This window comes from Amaranthus tricolor, chromosome 1, assembly GCF_026212465.1.
Source record: "Amaranthus tricolor cultivar Red isolate AtriRed21 chromosome 1, ASM2621246v1, whole genome shotgun sequence".
Lineage (NCBI taxonomy): Eukaryota > Viridiplantae > Streptophyta > Magnoliopsida > Caryophyllales > Amaranthaceae > Amaranthus > Amaranthus tricolor.
The window spans coordinates 31,737,604-31,758,137 of NC_080047.1; the positions used below are offsets into that span (position 1 = coordinate 31,737,604).

General features: G+C 32.5%; 1 protein-coding gene and 1 long non-coding RNA gene across 2 annotated transcripts; one reads left to right on the top strand and one right to left on the bottom strand.

The window, feature by feature from the left end:
- The first annotated feature begins 316 nt into the window (after positions 1–316).
- On the top strand, positions 317–3,571 carry LOC130825914 (uncharacterized). Its single transcript, XR_009046982.1, has 2 exons — positions 317–540; positions 2,508–3,571. It is a non-coding gene; the product is annotated as an uncharacterized LOC130825914 (long non-coding RNA).
- Positions 3,572–8,845: 5,274 nt separating this feature from the next.
- LOC130821095 (multiple organellar RNA editing factor 8, chloroplastic/mitochondrial) lies at positions 8,846–14,298 on the bottom strand. Its single transcript, XM_057686731.1, has 4 exons — positions 13,851–14,298; positions 10,409–10,506; positions 10,252–10,317; positions 8,846–9,793 (listed from the first exon to the last, which is right to left on the bottom strand). The coding sequence occupies exons 1-4, from the start codon at positions 14,240–14,242 to the stop codon at positions 9,114–9,116; spliced, it is 1,236 nt and encodes a 411-aa protein (XP_057542714.1). The 5' UTR covers positions 14,243–14,298; the 3' UTR covers positions 8,846–9,113.
- Positions 14,299–20,534: the final 6,236 nt, after the last annotated feature.

Below are 20,534 nucleotides of genomic sequence, written 5' to 3' on the forward strand. Positions count from 1 at the left end.
ATGAATCATTTTCAATATTTATTTATTACTTTTATATGTCAATCATTAATAAAAATAATGCATAATTCCAAACTTATATATAGTATGTTATTTAATTGTTGCTTTAATTATAATTATACTAAAGTATATTAATTAAAGAAAGACATATAAGATATTCAATCACCAATAAATTTCCACATAAGTAGATTGCTAAGAGACTGTAATTTGAAATTATTGCTTCATCTTTATTAAATAGTATGATATGATGATATGATATGATATGATTTAATTTTTTTTATCCATTCTATTCTTATAAACCAAAAAAAAGAAAAAAAAACATTTCCTCAAATACTATTCATCTCTAATCCCTAAACCCCTCTGCATCTCTGCGAAGACCGCCTTATCCTTCACTTCATCTGATTTTCGAACGCCAAGCACCGATGCCCTTCTCCTTCCTCTGATTCTTTCAAGAACTGAACAATCCATGGGTGTATCTTCTTGAAACGAGGTTCGAACAATGCAGCAGCAACTTATACTTCCTTCCTCTAAATCCTTCGAATGGTACAACAATTCATCTCTAAATTTCCTTCTCTTTTCGAATGAAGATCAACTATGGTTCTTTCTGTTCTGCATGGGTTTTCGAAAGATGATAACAGTCTCTTCCTCCTTGTTCACTGAGAAATTAAAGACACAACAGTTCTTTTCAACAATTTCTTTTCTTGGTTAATCTGTGCCGAAATTCAATTGATAAGGAATCATTTCTTTTTCTTTTTTTTTTTCTAATTTTTATTTTGCTAAGTCTTAAATTATTATATACATGTACTCTCCTTTCATCAGTATGTTATTATTTCACCATTTGTTTTCTTATCATACTGCTAGTCTTGAAGATGACTTTACCATTCAAGATTTGTTGATAATTTGATTGGCTATGACTTGCTGATCATAGGAAGCCCAATATAACACATCGTCTCACATGAATCAGAAAGACTATTCATTGCCAGTAACATAGTCTGTAGCACCGTAATCTAATATCCAAATTCAAAATTAAACATACCCATCATCCGTTGTTATGGTTCTTTATTTACAAATTTCAGCAGTTTTTCTATTTGTTTTGGAGTATCTCAGCCAAAGGAGAACCACTAACAGGTACATGCAACGCACTACCAGTAAAGGAGTTTTGGTCTCCACTAAGTGTAACGTTAGCGTGCATTTAGGGCATCGCTTTTCCTCGATCATGTCCATCTACAGCAGCTACAAACCCGCTATGTCCACCACTGCTAGATCCTTTTCCTCCTCCCTTGGACCCACCAAAATTTTCCATTTACCAACTAGAAACTCCGTGAATTTTGAAACAAATAGACTCGTCATGCCCTTTTTCTTGCATTGTGAACAAAAGAGTCTCGCTTTCTTAAACATCATTTCTATACTATCTCACATATTGCCACGAACTCGCTTTGCTTGAAGCAAAGTCTAGTACGCTCATGAGGTCATGAATAGGGCTTTGTGACTGCAAATTGGATCACACTACTTCAAGTTCTTCATCGTGAATCCCATTAAAAAAATTGATGAAAGATCTCTTCCTCTCGTTTCTTTGCGCTATAATTTGCTACCTCAAAAGTACACTTTCCACACTCAAAATATATTGTGCAATGGTTTCAAGGGGATTAGTTCATCATAAACTCAACAACTTTATGTAGTAATCTTCAAATGATTGATTCTACCTTAATTAGTTTGGAATCTATTATGGCAGCCTTGAGCTGTTGAAATCGTGGTCCATTTGCCTAGCAAAATCTATTTTCCAAATAATCCATAACCTCTTTGCCTCGTTAACATCGTGAAGTGGTATTGTTCCTACAACCTTCAAATTAATGCTTCAAAGGATCCATGAAATCACCATGAAATTGTCTATAATCCAACCATTGAGATTACTTTCTTCAGAAAGCTTAGCAGCAGTTTCATCTACAAAATCATACATACTGTAACATCTCGTCTAAACACGAATTATTTAGTATAATAGGTATTTAAATAGTGGGGTGTTACACATACATCTTGCCCCAAGAGATATTGTTATCGCCCAAGCCCTTGCATAATTGTCACTAATAAACTTCATGTGGGTGATGAGGTTACCGGGCTGATCTCCCAAACTAAGGTACTTTGGTGAGGTCGGATCCATAATAGGTGGAACCTTTTTCTCAGTCGCCATTGTTGTAGCATAGGTAGATTCCGTTCTCTTGGATGGTAAAAGACGTTGTGTAGCGTGAGATAATAGCAGTATTTAGGTTTAGAGAAGGCCCGATACCATGACAAGATTTCGGCAGAATCAGTTGTCTTCACTCTTCCCCTTTTTCATCCATATTCACATAAAAATAGGGTTTACTAAAGTGAAGAAAAGGTACCAACCTAATGGGCTTAACCAATTAACAACAAAGCTAATAATGCTTTATAATTTTAGCTTTCTTTGTGCTTCATTCTTTCTATTGGTCTTGATGATTTGTTGGTTTTAGAAAACAAAATGGTGATTGTGTCAGGAATCAGGATGCTTATTCAAGATATTCATTTGTTCTCAACATCTTCAGGCATGTCTATTTCTGGTGTCCCACAGAATATGGATGATCATCACTTGAATAATATGGGTGACTTTTCGATGGGCTCTTTGCCTATGAGCCTGAGGTATCTTAGCTTGGTGTCCCTGTCTTCGGAGATTATTGTGGCTTAAAGGAGAGTGTATTTTCTTTTAACCATTTACAAAAACATGAGTTTTGCAAATCCTCTATAGTCTATTTTAAAGAACACCCAAATTCATTATCTATCTTTTGTCGTCATTTCAGCAATATCTGCATTACTAAGGGACAGACTGGCTTGGGGATCCCTTCTTTGGACGCCTTTCTTCCCACAAAGTTTGAAAAAGGTTAAACAAGAGCTAAGAGACTATCTATTGGTGAGTCGACCTCAAAACAAAAGGTTGATGTTATGATTATGGGTGACTTATGTTCACCATGTAATTAGGACAATGATTAAGGGCCTTAATCATTCATGTTTGAGGTTAGAAGAGGACAAAATACCACAATTATGATGGGTAGTATGGGAATCAATAGTACATTGTACTATTGATCATGTAATCTTAGACATGTGAAGCTTTGAAGTGTAAAACGTCAGCCCTTGGACTTGGGTATGAAGCTTTGGAGGCCGTGGGTATCACACAAAAGGAAAGTCAAGCATAAAAAGAAGCCAAAACAACCTAGCAGCGTGCTAGCCTGCTGCTCCAATGAGCAGGCCCATTAGATGGGTTTCTGACCTAGTTGTGTGGCATGCTGTTGGTGTATTGCTGTTGTCCCCACTCTTATTTCCCTTGTATATACTCCTTCATACTCTTAGTCATTAGGCACCAATGTCTCACATTAGAGCAACCTTACTTGCTTGTGTATTTACTCCCTAATTAGCTCCTCTCTTCACACACTAATACTCCATTGTACTTCCTTTTAGTTTTGTATTTCTCCACATTAATATAATCTTAGGCTAGATAGTGGATGTAGCCCAAGATTGGTGAACCTCTTTAAATACTTGTTTTGGTTATTTATTTATTATAGTCGTTCATTACATACTTGCATTATTTGATTTCTATACTTGACACAATACAATCCTTCACTTGAACCTTAATTTGTGATCCTTGAGTGAGGTTATTACCTCCCCTTTCAGTTGATAATTTATATTATTCGAACTATTTACCTCATATATGATATGTGTCTCACAGTGAGACTGTCTCATTTTAAAAATTTGTGGTAAAACATTTGGTGGTTTTATTTTCAGCAATTATATCCAATAAGTGAGTATATTTTTGAAAAGAAATGATATGTAGGTTTAATCAAAGATTGATTTGTTATTGACAATATCGCCTTAATGATGTCCTTTTCACTTTTCCAAAAACAAAATTCTTAGGCAGTTTGAGGTCTGCAAATCCTCCATAGAAAAATACATTTTAGAAAATACAATTGAACGAATTTATCAAGTGTTTTATTAACATGACTAAAAATCCATGCCTAAAGCTAGTCTTCTGACTTCAAGCCCAACCTAGTAACATTTTACAATTAAAAAACAAATGTGCGTGTTATAGAAAGATTGAAATAAATAAGATTAATTAACATTTTAATTCCAAGTATAAGATTGGGATAAACTTATGTCCCAAAATAAGCTTCCGTACGTCCAAGCCTAACTTCGGGTAAGTCGCTGTTAGTAACAGCGACTTAAGGAAAAAAAAATAATAAAATAAAAAGTTGTAAGTCGCTGTTAGTAACAGCGACTTATAACTTTATATTTTTCCAGAATCCTTCTTCTTCCTCATTTCATTTCGCGATATACTTTTCTCCCGAAATTCTCTACTTTCTCCTTCTTCATTCCAACCTTGTAAGGATCTTCATTCCTTCAACTAAGGTCATCAAGTTTCAAGTTTGTACCAGTAATTAGTTTGTACAAGACTGGCAACCGAGTACAACTATTGTACTTGACGTTGCTTGATGCGCCATGGGAGGTCATCTCCGAGTACAGCTGGGGTTCGGCAGCCCTAGCGTATCTGTACAGGAGACTTTGTGAAGCTTCACAGAAGAACGTGAAGGAGATCGCTGGTCCCCTGATTATTCTACAGGTAATAATAAATTATAATGCTTACTCTACAGGTAATAATATTGTTGTACCTCTTTTACTTACTTATAATGGTAATTCTTAGCTTTGGGCATGGGAGCATGTTCTCATTGGTCAACTGTTGGTCTTTTGTAACTGTTGGTCTTTTGTGTGTAAATTGTAACATATATGTACATGTATATATTTTTACCGTAGTATCACACGTTTATTATGAGTGAATTGATGTTAACTACTCAAACTTTTGGGTGATGAATCATTCCGCGAACAATGCAGCATAAATTTAATCAAAAACATACAATCATATTCAAATAAGGATGTTGCTATTCAACATTCAACACAATTTCAAGCAAGTTCAACAAATCCAAATCCAATTACATACTTCATGCATTAAGTTAAACTACCGTCGCTAACTAAGAAGGCTTAGTTAACTTTTTCATAATTCTTTCAGTCTCTTCTTTTCTATGTGCCATATCATCCATTTGTCTCTTTAGATTAAATACCTCATCTTTAAGCTCTTGTTTTTCCTTCTCAAGCCTTATTATTAAGTCTCTCTGCCATTTTGTACCCTCCGGAGCAATCCAGCGAAAGTATGTGCATCCTAATCCGTCAGCCAAGTAGAAAGGGCAAGCAACAAATTCACGCCCTGAATCGAAGTCGCTCCAATCATTATTAATCTCAACTTCATAACCACAATCACAAAGCTCTTCAATACAATGCTCCTTTGACATCTACATAATACATATAATATATTAACGTTAGTGAACTTTCAAAAATAATGTTTACATTTACAATAATAAAACTAACAAAATACCTTATGTTAACTTTAACAATTGATGGAAAAGAATAAGAATGATCTAGAATGGATAAAATGAAGTATAAGAAATGATGGACCTATTTATACAACAACATTACAACGGCTATTTTCACATTCTAACGGCTATTTTTCTAATTAACAACGGCTAGTTTAGTTTTTAAATTTAAAAAAAAAATAAAAATAAAGCTATAAGTCGCTGTTAGTAACAGCGACTTAAGGAGTTGACCAGTCAACTCCTTAAGTCGCTGTTACTAACAGCGACTTACAACTTTTTATTTATTTATTTTTTTTTTTTTCCCTTAAGTCGCTGTTACTAACAGCGACTTACCCGAAGCTAGGCTTGGACGTATCGAACCTTATTTTGGGACATTAGTTTATCCCAATCTTATACTTGGAATTAAAATGCTAATTAATCTTATTTATTTCAATCTTCCAGTGTTATACCTGTTTTAACATGTTTAATATTGGCGTTTTAACCTATTAAAATTGGTATTTAAAGTTAGTGTTTTAATCTGTTATGTTGTTGTTTTAACCTGTTAGGTTATTCATTAAAATTGGTATATTTAACCTAATAAAGTCGGTGTTTTAACCTGTTTAAATTGGTGTTTTAACCTTCTATATTTGGTTAAAGCAACAACTTTAAAATTCCAACTTCAACAGGTTAACATTCAATTTCAATAGGTCAAAACATCAAATTTGATAGCTTAAAAGACCAACTTCAATAGGTTAAAACACCAACCTAAATAAGTCAAAATAACAACTTAAGTAGGATAAAACACCAACTGTAACAGGTTAAAATAACAATTTTAATATGTTAAAATACCAACTTCAATATGTTAATAACTTAACAAGTTAAAACACCATTCCAAATAGGTTAAAATACCAACTTCAATACGTTAAAATACTAACTTTAATTTGTTAGAGTACCAACTTTAATTTGTTAAAATACCAACTTTACAACTTAATATGTTAAAACACCAACTTCAAATAAATTAACATACCAACTTTAATATGTTAATATACATCAACTTAAATAGGTTAAATACCAACTTCAATATCTTAAAACACCAACTCTAAATAGGTTAACATAAGTAATGAAGCGCGCGTTGTTAATTTTGTTTTTCTAATAATATATTGGGCCAACCCAAATGAACAATAGTTAGTAGTTGAGAGCATTTTTTTCACTCTTGTAATAAGGTTTCAATTTTCACCTCCTACATACGATAGATGAAATCTTTAGATGAAATCTCATATTGCATGTAGGTGGTGAAAATTGAACCCTATTTGCAAAAACTATTTAGGTGGTGAAAATTTCATGTGGGGGAAATAGATAAAAACCAAAAACACTCTAGCCTTCTTCAAATCAAATATAAAAGAGAAATTTCATGTGATGACTCTGAGTTTTTGGTTTTTCTACGTGGTATATAAATATTTTTTAAATCTGCGTGTTAATCTTAAGCTTTCAACTTTTTCATGTAGTAGGCAATATGTTAAAGTTTTTAATTGATTGAAGTACTCACTTCAACTGGATTCTGAAATATGTGACAATTTAAGAATACTTCTCTTTAGTGTACCACGTGGAATAAGTTGAAAGTAGAGTTGTCTATGAACGGACTACTCACGGGCTCCACCCACCCGAATTAAAAAAAGGGCTCGCTTGGACTACGTTTTTCAAAAAAATTAAAATTTGGACGAGTAATGCCGTCCCACCAAGATAATGGGCGGGTAACGACACCAAAAAAATACTTGCGGGTATACCCGTCCACCTGCTTAGTTTAAACATATTAATAATTCTATATTTTTTTTTAAGTTGCTATAGTTTACTCATCCACTTTCTACATTACCCGTTAAATAATAATTACTCAACTTAGTTTAATACTCATATTAGTACTCTAGTCTACTCATCTACTGTCTACATTACTCCGTAGCAAGATAATGATAATCGATAATCACATTGCTTTGGTTGGATCATCCAACATAACGTTTATATATATGTAATTTGAGTATTTTGAAACTTTTTATGTATTTGGAATGTTTTGGATAATTTATTTATTATTTTAATTGTTATTAAGACTTATCTTTATAATTAATAAAAAATTTACCAAGAATAATACAATTTTTTGCTTATTTCCCCTACAATAACACCGGCTTTTAATTAATTATGAATGATGCCAACTTAAGGGAATGTTTTTCTAAAATATCTCTAACATGTTAAAAATCAAACTATAGGAGATTCTATGACCAAAAATATTGGCAAATTAGTTAATAAACTAAAGATGGTAATATTCTGAAAAAAACCTTCATAAGTAGTTTTATTTATGGTTAATCAAAAGTTAATATTATTGTAGGGAAATCAATGCAATTTTGTATTATTCACGGTAATTTTTCTTTATTTATATTGTGATTCAAATTTTTATATAAGAAATGCCTGCTTTCACGCTTGTCCCACATGCTAAGAAAATGGGCCGGTAGCAACAAAAAAATAGGTTCGCAAATGCGGGCGGGTTGTGAATATTTGAGCCCACGGTGGACTTTTAATGGATGATCTGGTCCGTTACCCGCCCATAAACAGCTATAGTTGAAAGTTCAAGGTTACCACGTAGATTAAAAAATAGTTATCTACCATGTGGAAAAGCCAAAACTTTAAGGTTACTATGTGTGATTTGAATATAAAAAAAATAAACAATAAAAACTAAAAAATAAAAAAAAAGTTATGCTCCATAAATAAAGCTGGTTAATGGTAGGTCAGCCCATTGATTAGCAGGCTTGGTTATATTTAACTAGTAATTAAAACAAATCATTTGGAAGACTATTTATTAACCAGTCTCTTGAGAAACCGTCTCTTTGAAAAATATATCTCAAGCGCAACTCATTAAAGATTAATGTCTACTTATCGTATTCTTAATGCCTATTAACATTATCTTTAATGCTTATTTATCGTATTCTTAATACCTACTTTCAATATCTTAAATGTCTAATTACATCATTCTTAATGACTGCTTATAATATTTTAAAATATATATAATAGATCAATCCAATTAGTGATTGTTTTTCAAAGAGATCGTCTCACAAGCATTTATTATTTAAACGATCATTGGGGCTTAAGTACTGGACTGTACTCATTAATGGGTCAATGTATACTTTTTTTTTGGACGGAATGCGTCAATGTATACTTGATTGAGCTTGTTTGAGTTAAGGGTAATGATATTACAATAATTATTTTAACTTTGATTGCTGTTGATAGTTGGGTAATTAGCTCGTTGAATGCTCCCAAGTACAAGGTAAAGAAAAGCTTTATTAAATGTTTTCTACTGTAGTGGAATCAATTTCATTCCAAACTATGCAAATTGGGAGGTAAATCATTCTTTTTGGGATCTCTGACTCTAAATAAAAATGCTACCACCATAGACCACAGCACAACAGAAGGTTGCCATCAACCCTCTCTAAATATACTTTACTTGCAACCCGCCTCGAAGCACAATGACCTATGAAAACATATCAACTCAGAATCCTATTGAATGGAACAAAAGACACTTGAAAGATGAAAGGGTTTAAGGTTCAACAGCAACCAACATAAATGATTTTAAACTATCACTGCAGATAGGTTCCACGACTTGATAGTTGAAAGGGCGCAAAAAAATGTCATAGGCAAACTATAGACATAAGCAAATTAGCTACTAGATCACTAATAATTCGGCATATCTCGTCCAGGCACATCTTGGGGCTGATAGGTTCCACCAGGCTGGCCTCCCACACCTGTTTGAGAACCAGGATTGCCCTCGCCTCTGTAGTTGGGAGGAGGTTGAGCAAATCCAGGATTATTTTGTGCATAACCAGCATTGTTATGTGGTGCATTCGGTGCATACCCAGCATTGTGATGTGGCATATTTGGTGCATGCCCAGCATTGTGAGGTGGCATATTTGGTGCATACCCAGCATTGTTTGGTGGCATGTTTTGTGCATATCTAGCATTGTTGGGTGGCATATTTTGCGCAAATCCAGCATTGTTGGGTGGCATATTTTGCGCAAATCCAGCATTGTTGGGTGGCATGTTTTGCGCAAATCCAGCAGTGTTGGGTGGCATGTTTTGTACATAGCCAGCGTTGTTGGGTGGCATGTTAGGTGGTGGGCCACCAGCATTTGGCGGACCTGGCCTGTAGCTTCCAGGACCTACCATATTAGTTGCTCCAGGATTCTGGTAATTTGAACTCCCTCCTTGTCTTCTGTCAAAGTTCCTCGAACGATCAGCATTACGAGGTCTATCATTGCGTCTATTCCTCTCTTGTGCCTTTGCGTTGTTCCTGACCCATTCTTCATGATACTTGGGATCATATGGGACAGCTCGACCATCGATAAACGGTTCCCCTGTAAATCGTTACAAAAAGCCAAGGAAAAACTGTGATATTCCAGAGTCATACCTAAAACATTTTCATTTTATCCCTTTCTTCAAAAAGTGCAGGAGACTAGTGTTTCTGCTTGTAGGAAACTGGATGGAGTTTCTTTTTAAAATGGAAACAATAAAGAGATGGCATAAAACAACATTCATCAATGACAGCACAAGTACAACACAGAAGACCAAATCTGAGTACTTAAAAAAAGGGTCTTAAGGTACTTCTTACCTTCCATCCAACTAAAAGAACACTACTACCAGTTGGAGGGAGGAAGTTCTAACAAGCAATAACAAAATTCAAATAAATAAACAGCAGCAAAACAAGCACAAGGCATATAATACAGAAACTCAATGAAGACATCCATGGAAAGGATAGAATCTTAGACATGCATCAGAGAGCACTTAAAAACTATTAAGTTCATCCCTTTCTTACCTCCATAATCTTTGTTTTTGACATCCAAGTATGAGTCAGGGAGGACCCAACGAACATTTGGCAACTCTGTGAAGCGAAAAAATCTAAATTATTAAATACTCATGAATAGAAAAGCTTTGACCATTAAGTGGACTTTAGGCATAAAAAAATGAAAAACCTTTAAGCTTGTAAGACAGCTCCTCAGACACCAGGGCTCCAAAAGCAAAGTAATGCCTTGTGGAAACAGAGTAAATTTTCATTCTTGCTTCTTCCTCACTGAACGATCACAATCGACCACAAAAGGAGTAAGAAACAAAGAAAGCAAGTTAGACATGCACCAAAGAGCAAGAAACAATGCAGTTCAGCCATAAATAAAATGTGATTTTATCAGCCAAGAAAAAACAATAAGAACAGAACGCAAGTTTCTTTATCCGGCAACAACATAGAGCAAAAACAAGGACATATCGGATCGTATTGGCCATATCGTGAAGAATTTCAAATATACCTAACCAATATTACCCGTATAGTAAATTTGTAAGAAAACTGTGTCTTAGGCCGTTTCAAGCGATATTTCATGGTTTAAGCTGAAATTTGGCGACACGATAACCCTCATCACCATGAACCTCATGTCATCCACCCGCAGATTTAAGCAAGAATGCATCAAATAAGATATGTAAAATCAGTTTTAATATATTCCAAACAAACCTCCCTAAACACCCAAAACAATAGAATTTCACATACTTATATAATCTATACAGTTAAAACAGCCCCTATACCCCAGAATTATCAATTATCTCCAAACATTGCTGTTAAAATCTCTATCCAGAACTTACGATGGTCAATCCTATTATTTTAAGATCCAAAAAGGTGTAACCGATCCATCATATGTAGCATCCATCAATCCTATATAAACAAAAACTGTGTATGATAGGACCATAACAAGATTTTAGGTTCAAGCATTCAATCCTTATTTAAAAGAAAATAAAAATTCTAGAAGTGTTATGAATAAAGAGAATTATTTAATTTTGCACATATATGTAGAATTATTTTTTAGCTTAAAAAAATTAGAGAAAAACAGATTTTACGATTACAAAACTCTTAAATCAACAATTATAGCTAAATTCCATAGTTTCCAACATATATAAAGCCAAAAAGTAGGACATGAGGATCCCACAATCCCATTATATCATTCAATCCTACAATCAATGGTATGTAGAATCCAAATGTTCCGAAAATATTGCTTTCTTGAGCAAAGGATTGGTTCTTTTTCTTGAAAAATTTCCTTGATTAATCAAAAGGTTTTGTTCGTTAAAAATTTTAAAGTATTTTTTGAATGTCTTCTTGAAATCATGGTGATTAAAGGCAATGGAAATAGCAATCGTAATACCTAATTGGATCCAACCATGAACCCTGCTTCAGCTTATTTCCTACATCTCACTGTCAAAAACTTGTAAATATAGTGTTCTCAAGTTTTAGGTTTGTAGATTGGAAAAGAGTAATGATAATAGCACTAAGTGGAAAGAACAATCTTGAATGTGTGAATGTTTCCTTCCCTAGACCAAGAAACAATGCTATAGCGAAAGTCTGGGATAGGGTCAACAACGTTGTCATGGTTGGATAATCTTTGTGTGGGAAGACTCCATAGCTAAGAGCATTCTCTCCTACAAAATAACGGAGATCTAGACTGAACTGCAAGATGTATGGGCAAAGCTCTAGTGCACAAATGTTTTCTTTACAAAAGGAAATCAAACAATGTTGTGCAAACACCTAATATGTCTCTTCACATTTTTAACAAAATTAAGGTTAAGACTTTGTAGGATGAATTGGATGAATTAAACCCATTTCCCACCTGTAACTGCTCAACTTCTACCAAATGTGTTCATAAAATTCCCAAAAAATATTTCAAAATGCAACTGAATAATAAAGTCATTAGTGTTCATATTAAGCTTGACAAAAGAATATGGACAAGTTCGATCTAACATACTCATGATGCAAGAATAACCCACTTCTACACAAACATATGGGATTCTTTGACAAGAGAAACATCTTGAAAAAGTCTTTAATGCATGATATCAATCAATGAATATATGACATGTAAGCCTGAAAAAAGGAAATTCTATGAGAGGAACAATTCAAGAAGTAACAATGATACAGACAAGAACAAGAAACAATTTTGTTGTGATCATTCTAAGATAAGTGGACACACTAAGTATAGGTGCTAGAAAGTCATTGGTTACCCATCCAACTTCAAAGGAAATTTTAGAAAAAGATATGGTAAAGCTGCTAATGTTGCTACACAAAGTCAGTGCCAAATTCACTCTTACTCAATAAAAACAGGTTCTTGATTTGCATTGAAATCAGAATCCTAAAACCCTTATACCTTTGCTACATCTAAGTTGAATGGTGTATTTTGTTTAAATACTAGTAAGTATAATGACTGAATTATAGAAAGCGGATCATTTAATCACATATGATATGATTTGAACAAGTTTACTAATTATAAGTTGATCGAAGAATTGGTTTATAAATAAAATTAGTTTAACTAAGGGAAAACTGTTACAACTACCTAAAAAAGTTACTTTTGTCAAAAACTACCTACTAAAAACATTTCTTTTTCCAAAAAACTACCTACAAATTTTTTTTTCAAAGACTACCTATCAACGGTTACCATTAAATATCCGTTAGTAAATCATGTTTTAAACTTTAAAAAAACCAAAATCAGAAATATTTTGCTTAGAAATATCACGTGCAAATTTCCCTTTCCCCAAACTCAACATTTCTTAAATTAGGGTTTTGAAATTTCTTCCCTAAATTTCCCTTTCCCTTTCCACTCAAATTAGGGTTTTGAAATTTCTTTCAATTGCACTTCTGCCATTCCAAACTGTAATGCATTCAGTCAAATGGTCAAGGGCATTATCAACATTTCACTATTATAAGTCTTTATGTTTTGCTAGTTAGAATAGTTGTTATATTTGTAGTTGCCTTATGGGCCTCAGGTTATATAACGAGCCGCCCTTAGTAATCAAGATTGGCTTTTGAGTATAGATGGAATAATAAGGAATAGTCCTTTGGAGTTATGTGGCAGACTTGAATTGCCCAATAGAGTATGTATACCATCTAGTTCTGGTTCGGGTCTTGGTCGGTGTATTACACAAACTCATCATGATTCGTTGATTCCTTCCTCAGGTAAGTCATCTTTGTTTCGAAGTTTTATTTACTTACTTAAATTAGGGTTAAAAAGACAAATTTCAAAGCTTGAACACATGATTTTAATGGGGAAGAAGGAAGAAGATGAAGAAGAATGGGATTTACACAAAAAGTCACGTATTTTCACAGTTTTTTGACAAAAGTAAGCTTTTTCTAGGTAGTTTTTAACAATTGTCCTTTTAACTAATTCAATCACACAATAAAGTTTTTTATTTTACCATTCTCTGTTCTTTACCCTCTTTGTATCATCTTAATCACATTTTAACAACTTAAAAGATATCTAGCATCTCCATCAAATAAAACAAGTTAGAACAGGCAATGCGACATATAATAAAAAAATATATAGGTTAGCAACAGGAACCAAAATGAATCCCTAACTGCGACACACAGAATAAAAATAGAGTTAGATATACCTTCCAACAACTTGTGCTAACGTTTTGATATAAGAATCAATAATTTCATCACGAGTGGCATTTTCAGGGGGATTATCTGTAACAACAAGCCAGTGTTCAAAATCACAGCCATCAAGTAAGATAGTTTCTTTTGGAGGACGATTGGACCAATTAGGGTTATTATCATTCAAAGAAGTCTGAGATTCTTGAGTTGAGAAATCTCGGACAGAAGTAGAAGAGCGAAAGATGGCGGTTGAGGAGGCGAGGGGACGAAGACGGATTAGAGAGAAAGATGATGGTTTAGCTGAAGAACAGAAAGTACGAGATAAAAGGATTGATGCGAGAGATTGTTTGATGGGTTTGGTGGTGAAGATAGTTCGAGATAGAGCTAGGATTTTTTGTGGAGTCGCCATTTTTTAGAAACCCTAATTCTGGAATGAGGAATTGTGATTTGTGAAGACAATACGATGGGGGTTTTAAGAGGGTTTTGAAATGTACGGTTCGGTGGACAACACAAATCAAAATATCTTGGACAAAGGCTAACACTTTTTTTTCCGATCTAAAACTCCTCACCCTTCTCATTAGGGATGCAAGCAAGACGGGTCTAATAGGAGATCCGCCCGGGGCGGGGATGGGATGGGTCCCGGTTTGATGGGTCATGGGGCGGGTACGTGTATAAAATTCATACCCACCACGGGGATGGGGATGGGTTTTAGATGATACCCGCCTCATCCCCGCCCCGCCCCGCCTCGCCTCAAGATATGTACAAATTTTGGGACTTTGGATAATTTTGAGTTGATGTTGAAGTACTTTTATTTTAGACATGTATATTTGTTTGAGACTTTGGTTATGTGTTTGTTTGAGACTTCGTATATGTATTTGTTTGAGACTTTGGATATGTAATTGTTTGAAACTTTTGATGTGTGTTTGTTTGAGACTTTGGAGTTTGGATATGTATTATGGGTTTTAAGGCCCAAATGATTGAATATAAATATGTGGCACAGATGGGTATTATGCGGGGATTTGACAGGTGGTGGGGGCGGGAAAAATGGGTATTAGACGGGGATGGATACCCAGATGGGTGGTGGGGCGGGGATGATTTTAGGTACAAACCCATCGAGGAGGGGACGGGGAAAAAAATTATACCCGCCGCGGGGATGGGGACGGGGATGGATATTGCATTAATAGATGGGGATGGGGATGAGAATTCCAATACCCGCCCCGCCCCGTTTGCATCCCTACTTCTCATTATGTGTTACTTTATTTTTATATTTTAAATTTATTTTTAATTATAAAATTAATTATTAATATTACTAAACTAAATTTATTAATAATAATTAAAATAAAATAAAAAAATATTAATTTTACAAAGGTAAACAATTTTTTGAAATCAAAAAATAAATCTAGTCACACGTTTTGTGTTGAAATTTGATACATTATCACTTTTTTGGCCAAAACTTTTAATAGGATAATCACATTACTGCACTGTTAAAAATAAACACACAATTATACCGCAGTCCAGTCGCACGCGACTAGATGTTAAAAATCACTACAAACTTTAAACGATCATCATTTCTCATTTAATTTTCGGAATTGGGCATATAATATGTCGTTCAAAAGCTCTGGAAGTCTTATTTCTAATGACACAAATTTTGCATTAATACGATTTTTATATAAAAAGTTATTCCCAAAAGATTGAAAATGTTATTTCAGCACAAATAAACGTTAAACGATCGTCATTTCTCGCTCGGTTATCGGAATTGGGCATATAATATATATTGGAAATTCCTTGAAGTCTAGGTTCTAATGCTGCTAATATTGCAATTGTGTGATTTTCCTATCAAAAGTTATAGCCAAAATCGTGAACATTTATTAAATGTCAACACAAGCATTTTTTTTTTAAATTCGATTTTGATGCTCATTTTTGTTGGGCAATGTAATTTGGTTTTTAGTTTTAGCTTGTTTTATTTCAGTGAGTGTTCGATTAGTGTTTTTTAGAGAGATATTAGAGAGTGAAGGTTTGAAAATTAACCAAGGGCAAAGTTGAAAGTTCATAATGTAAGGGGTGGTGACACAGCAAAAATGGTGGCGAATTTGAGTAATTTCTTTTTTTTTTGGTAGGGGATGGTTGTGTGTGTGTGTGTGTGCTGATTTTCACTCATTTTAAATAATGTAATTTTATATCCAACTATTCTTGTGAGAAACCATCTCTCAAAGAGATGAACCTAAGATAAGAAGCTAACATTCATATGTTCTCTTTAATTTGTAGTATTAATTGGGCTAGTTAGCCTATATAATTAATGCGTCTCTCGCAGAGACCGTTTCTCAACAATTTGTGTTGAATATTAGCTAGTCTCTTGAGAGACCGTCTCTTTAAGAGACGTTCCTCAAGCCCAATCCAATTAATAGCGGGTATTTACTCAACATTGGAAATTGCTATTCAGCCTTAATTACAAAAAAAAATAAAAAATTAAATACACAGCACTACGGCATATAGTTTTGCAATTTTCAAAAAAACAAACAAAATTTCATATTCCAATGAACATTAATAACCATTTCTTCATGGAAACCTATGTGGTAATTATTATGCTTTCACTTCTCAATATAAAATAAACATTCATATTCAAATAAGGATTCAAATAAAAAATAAACAATTAAATTCAAGTAAGAATTGTAAGTAGGCATTAAACATGATGATGTAGTTTTAACAATTGATGAACACAATGACGTTGAACATGATGGTGGAAATACTGTAGGTATTAAGTGCACTGTATATTGACATTAAGTTTAATGTAATTAGGTATCAAGTGTTTTGTAAGCTGACATTAGCCCTGCTATAAATTGGTATTAAGTTTGATGTAAGTAAGCAAGAAGTGTGTTGTACGTTGGTATTAGATATGATATAAGTAGATGTTAAGTAAGTATGAAATGTAAATATAATATAAATATACATAAAATGATATAAGTATTAAGTGTATTGTAAGTTGGCATTAAGTCTGATATAAGTAGGCATTAAGTGTGCTGTAAGTTGGAATTAAATCTGATGTAAGTGTGCATTAAGTCTGATGTAAATAGGCAATAAGTGTGTTGTAAATTGGCATTAAGTCTGATTAAGTAGGCATTAAGTATACTATAAGTAAGCATTAAGGATGATATAAGTAGGCAAAACACAAAATCCTTAAAATGTAAAAGGGTTTAAAATACACAAAATCCTTGTCATAACATATACAAATAATAACATTAAACGATTTCACATAGTTTAACAAATCATAAATTTTCTTAATACACACAATTAAATTGTTTTTTATTCAATCAAAATGCAGACCTACTCTTGCTTTTTACAACAACTATCAAATGTTTAGATCATCCCCTACACACTACTTCTTTGAGATGCATTTTTTCGCTCTGATTTTCTTCGAACCATAAACAAGCATTGAAGCTTATCTAATTCACAGCAACCATCTGTGCAAATGTAATTAAGCTTGATCTCTTCTTACCACTACACAAGAAGATATATGGTTTGCAATTAGTATATATGTCTTTGTCAACCTTGTGTATACCAAACAATCATTAAAAAAACATTAAATGACATAAACAACTATTAACAAGAAAAATCATAAATATAATATTACAATATACTTAATGTCAACTTACAGTACGCTTTATGTCTATTTACATCATCCTTAATGCTTACGTATGGAATGCTTAATTCCTACATACAGTATACTTAATGCCAACTTACAGTAGACTTAATGCTTGTTTATAGTGTACTTAATACCAACTTAAAGTATGCTTAATGCCTAGTAACAACATTCTTAATGACTTATTACATCAATGTGAATGCTTATTTACTGTATCCTTAATGCCTACTTATATCACACTTAATGCCTTCTTATAGTATCATTAATGTCTACTTCTAGTATCCTTAATGTCTATTTACATCATTCTTAATGACTACTTATAATAAGCTTAATGACTATTTCATAATCCTAAATACCAACATATCATGCAAAAAAATGAAAGAAATACCAAAAAAAAAAATAAAAGGATTAATCATTCTTTATCAAGTTGCTTTCTTCTTATAAGTTTCCATAAATATAACAAAAAAACTACATATTATTCACACGAAAAAAACTATGCTATTACACGAAAAATTACATATTATTAAACAAATAATAATAAGAACAATTATAAATAAGTAAAAAAATACCCTAAACAAGGAAAAAAAATGAACAATAAATGAATCAAACTAGTTTACTTATGAACAAAGAAGAATAGAGAAGATGAAAAGATGAAAGGTTAATCAAACTTGTTGATTCAACAAGCAATATTAGTCTGAAATTTGAGAATATTTGAGAAGAGAAAGCTTGAGGATGGAGAGTGTAGGAAGAAGAAAGGTGAAGAAGTTAATGAAAGAAAATTGAAACTGTAATAAATGATGCACATACAATGAGAGTATTTTTTTTTAAGCACACAATTTCAGTTTTTAATGGAATCTAATTTTTTATTTAAAAAAATAAAAATTAAATGGACTGGCCCATAAAAGATGGTCTCTTTGAGAGACTTTTTTCATTAGAATATGTGATTTAATAGTAGTTGTTCTTGTAACATATCGTTTATTGGTGAGACGATCTCAAAATTATAAATTCATATTTTTATTTTCTATTTAATTTGTATTAATTGATCTATTTAGCTCATGTAAGGGGTGCGTCTCATTGTGAGACCGCCTCATACAATAATTAGTGATTTAATATTGTTGTTATATATCTCAACAAGAACTGTTGAGGAAGCCAATCTTTTTGAAAAATCATCTTTTTGGGTCGTCCTAAAAATAAATGAAATCTAATTTGCCGAAAAAAAAAAAGAAAACTTTAAAACTAGAAATAACATGAACTTCTTTTTTTATGATGTTGCTAATTTTCTCTTTTAAAGCCTTTATTTCCCTTCATCATTGTCATACGTAATTTTCTTTCGCAACTCTTACTTTATTTATAGACTTAAATTGTTTGTTTATTCATCAGTCTAATTTGCGGGTAATGTTTATTTTATTCATTTTTGAATATTTTTAGTGTTATATCATAATGGTTATGTAGGCTTTTATAGAGTGTTTAGGTTTTAGTTTGCGTTAAATTAGGTGTTTACGAGAGTTAAAGTAAATATTTATGCTATATAAAGTAGGTTTTTATAGTATATGAAGTAGGAGTTTCCGGTATATGAAATAGGTGTTTATGGGTGTAAAATAGGTGAGTACGGTATATGAAGTAAGTGTTTATGATATATGAAGTAGGTGTTTAAGGAGTTAATAAGTGGGTGTTTATCATATATGAAGTAGGTGCTTATTGCATATGAAGTAGGTGTTTATGGTATATGAATTAAGTGTTTATAATATATATGAAATAGGTATTTACGGTATATGAATTAGGTGTTTACTTGTGCTAAAGTAGGTAATTATGTTATATAAATTAAAATAAGTTTATGGTATGTGAAGTGGTGTTTATAGTATATGAAGTAGGTGTTTTTAGTATATAAAGTAGGTGTTTTTAGTATATAAAGTAGGTGTTTACAATGTTAAAGTATGTGTTTATTATAATGAAGTAGATGTTTATGGTATATGAAGTAGGTGTTATAAGATGTAAAGTAGGTGTTAGGGTATTTGAAATACTTGTTTATGGTATATGAAGTAGGATTTTATGGTATATGAAGTAAGTGCATGTGGAATATATGAAATATGTGTTTATGTCTTATGAAATAGGTGTGTATAGTATATAATTAAATTATGTTTTACAATACTTATTGTAGATGTTGATTGTATATACCATCAATATAATTTTAAAAAAACATTCAAAAGGAATCGAAAATCAATAAAACCAACGATTTCATTTGTTTTTTTTTTTTTTTGGATTGATTTTGAGATGTAAAATTATCAAATTCAATCATCAAATCTTCCATTTCCTTTATGCATTATGATTTGCTTTATATTTTGTTCTAAATGATTGTGTAAATTAGGTTTAAACGTTGGAAGACTAGTTTGAGAGCAATTTAAGGGAGGATGTTTGCGTGAGGGAGGAAAGTAGTTGTTTTGAAAATTGCTTGCTATTTAAGAAAATTGTTGCAATTTATTTAAATATTAGGATGGACATCTTGTGGGAGGTGTCTCTCAAAGAGAATGTCTCTCACAAAAGTTGATGTAATATAATTTAGCATCATTTGTTATTTTAGTTCGTTCAATTTGATGGACTTCATTAGATGGAACATACCATATGTATCCCCCTAATTTTGTGTTAATTGTATTTTTGGACCATGGACTACCATTTTCTTTTTATTTCATCCATATATTTTAACCTTCTTTTAATTTCATCCACATAATTTACTCTCTCTCAATTTTTTTTTTACCAAATATCCACTTAAAAAGAACACATTAGTATTTTTTTTGCTACTAATTCAAAGGGATTGAGTAGTACATATTTTTAAAGATAAGTACAAAAGGTTAAATGTCTTGTTCTCAATTGTCTACACACTTGAACATTTTTATTGGTCGTACACAACCCAAATCGCACATTCTTTACTAGTTAGTCAAATTCTATCAAAAATATAAAATACAATCATATTATAAATACGAAGTCTAAAAAGTCAAATAACATATGCTAATCTATGTACACACTTAAATATTTTTTATTGGTTGCACACTGCCTACATAGCACACTC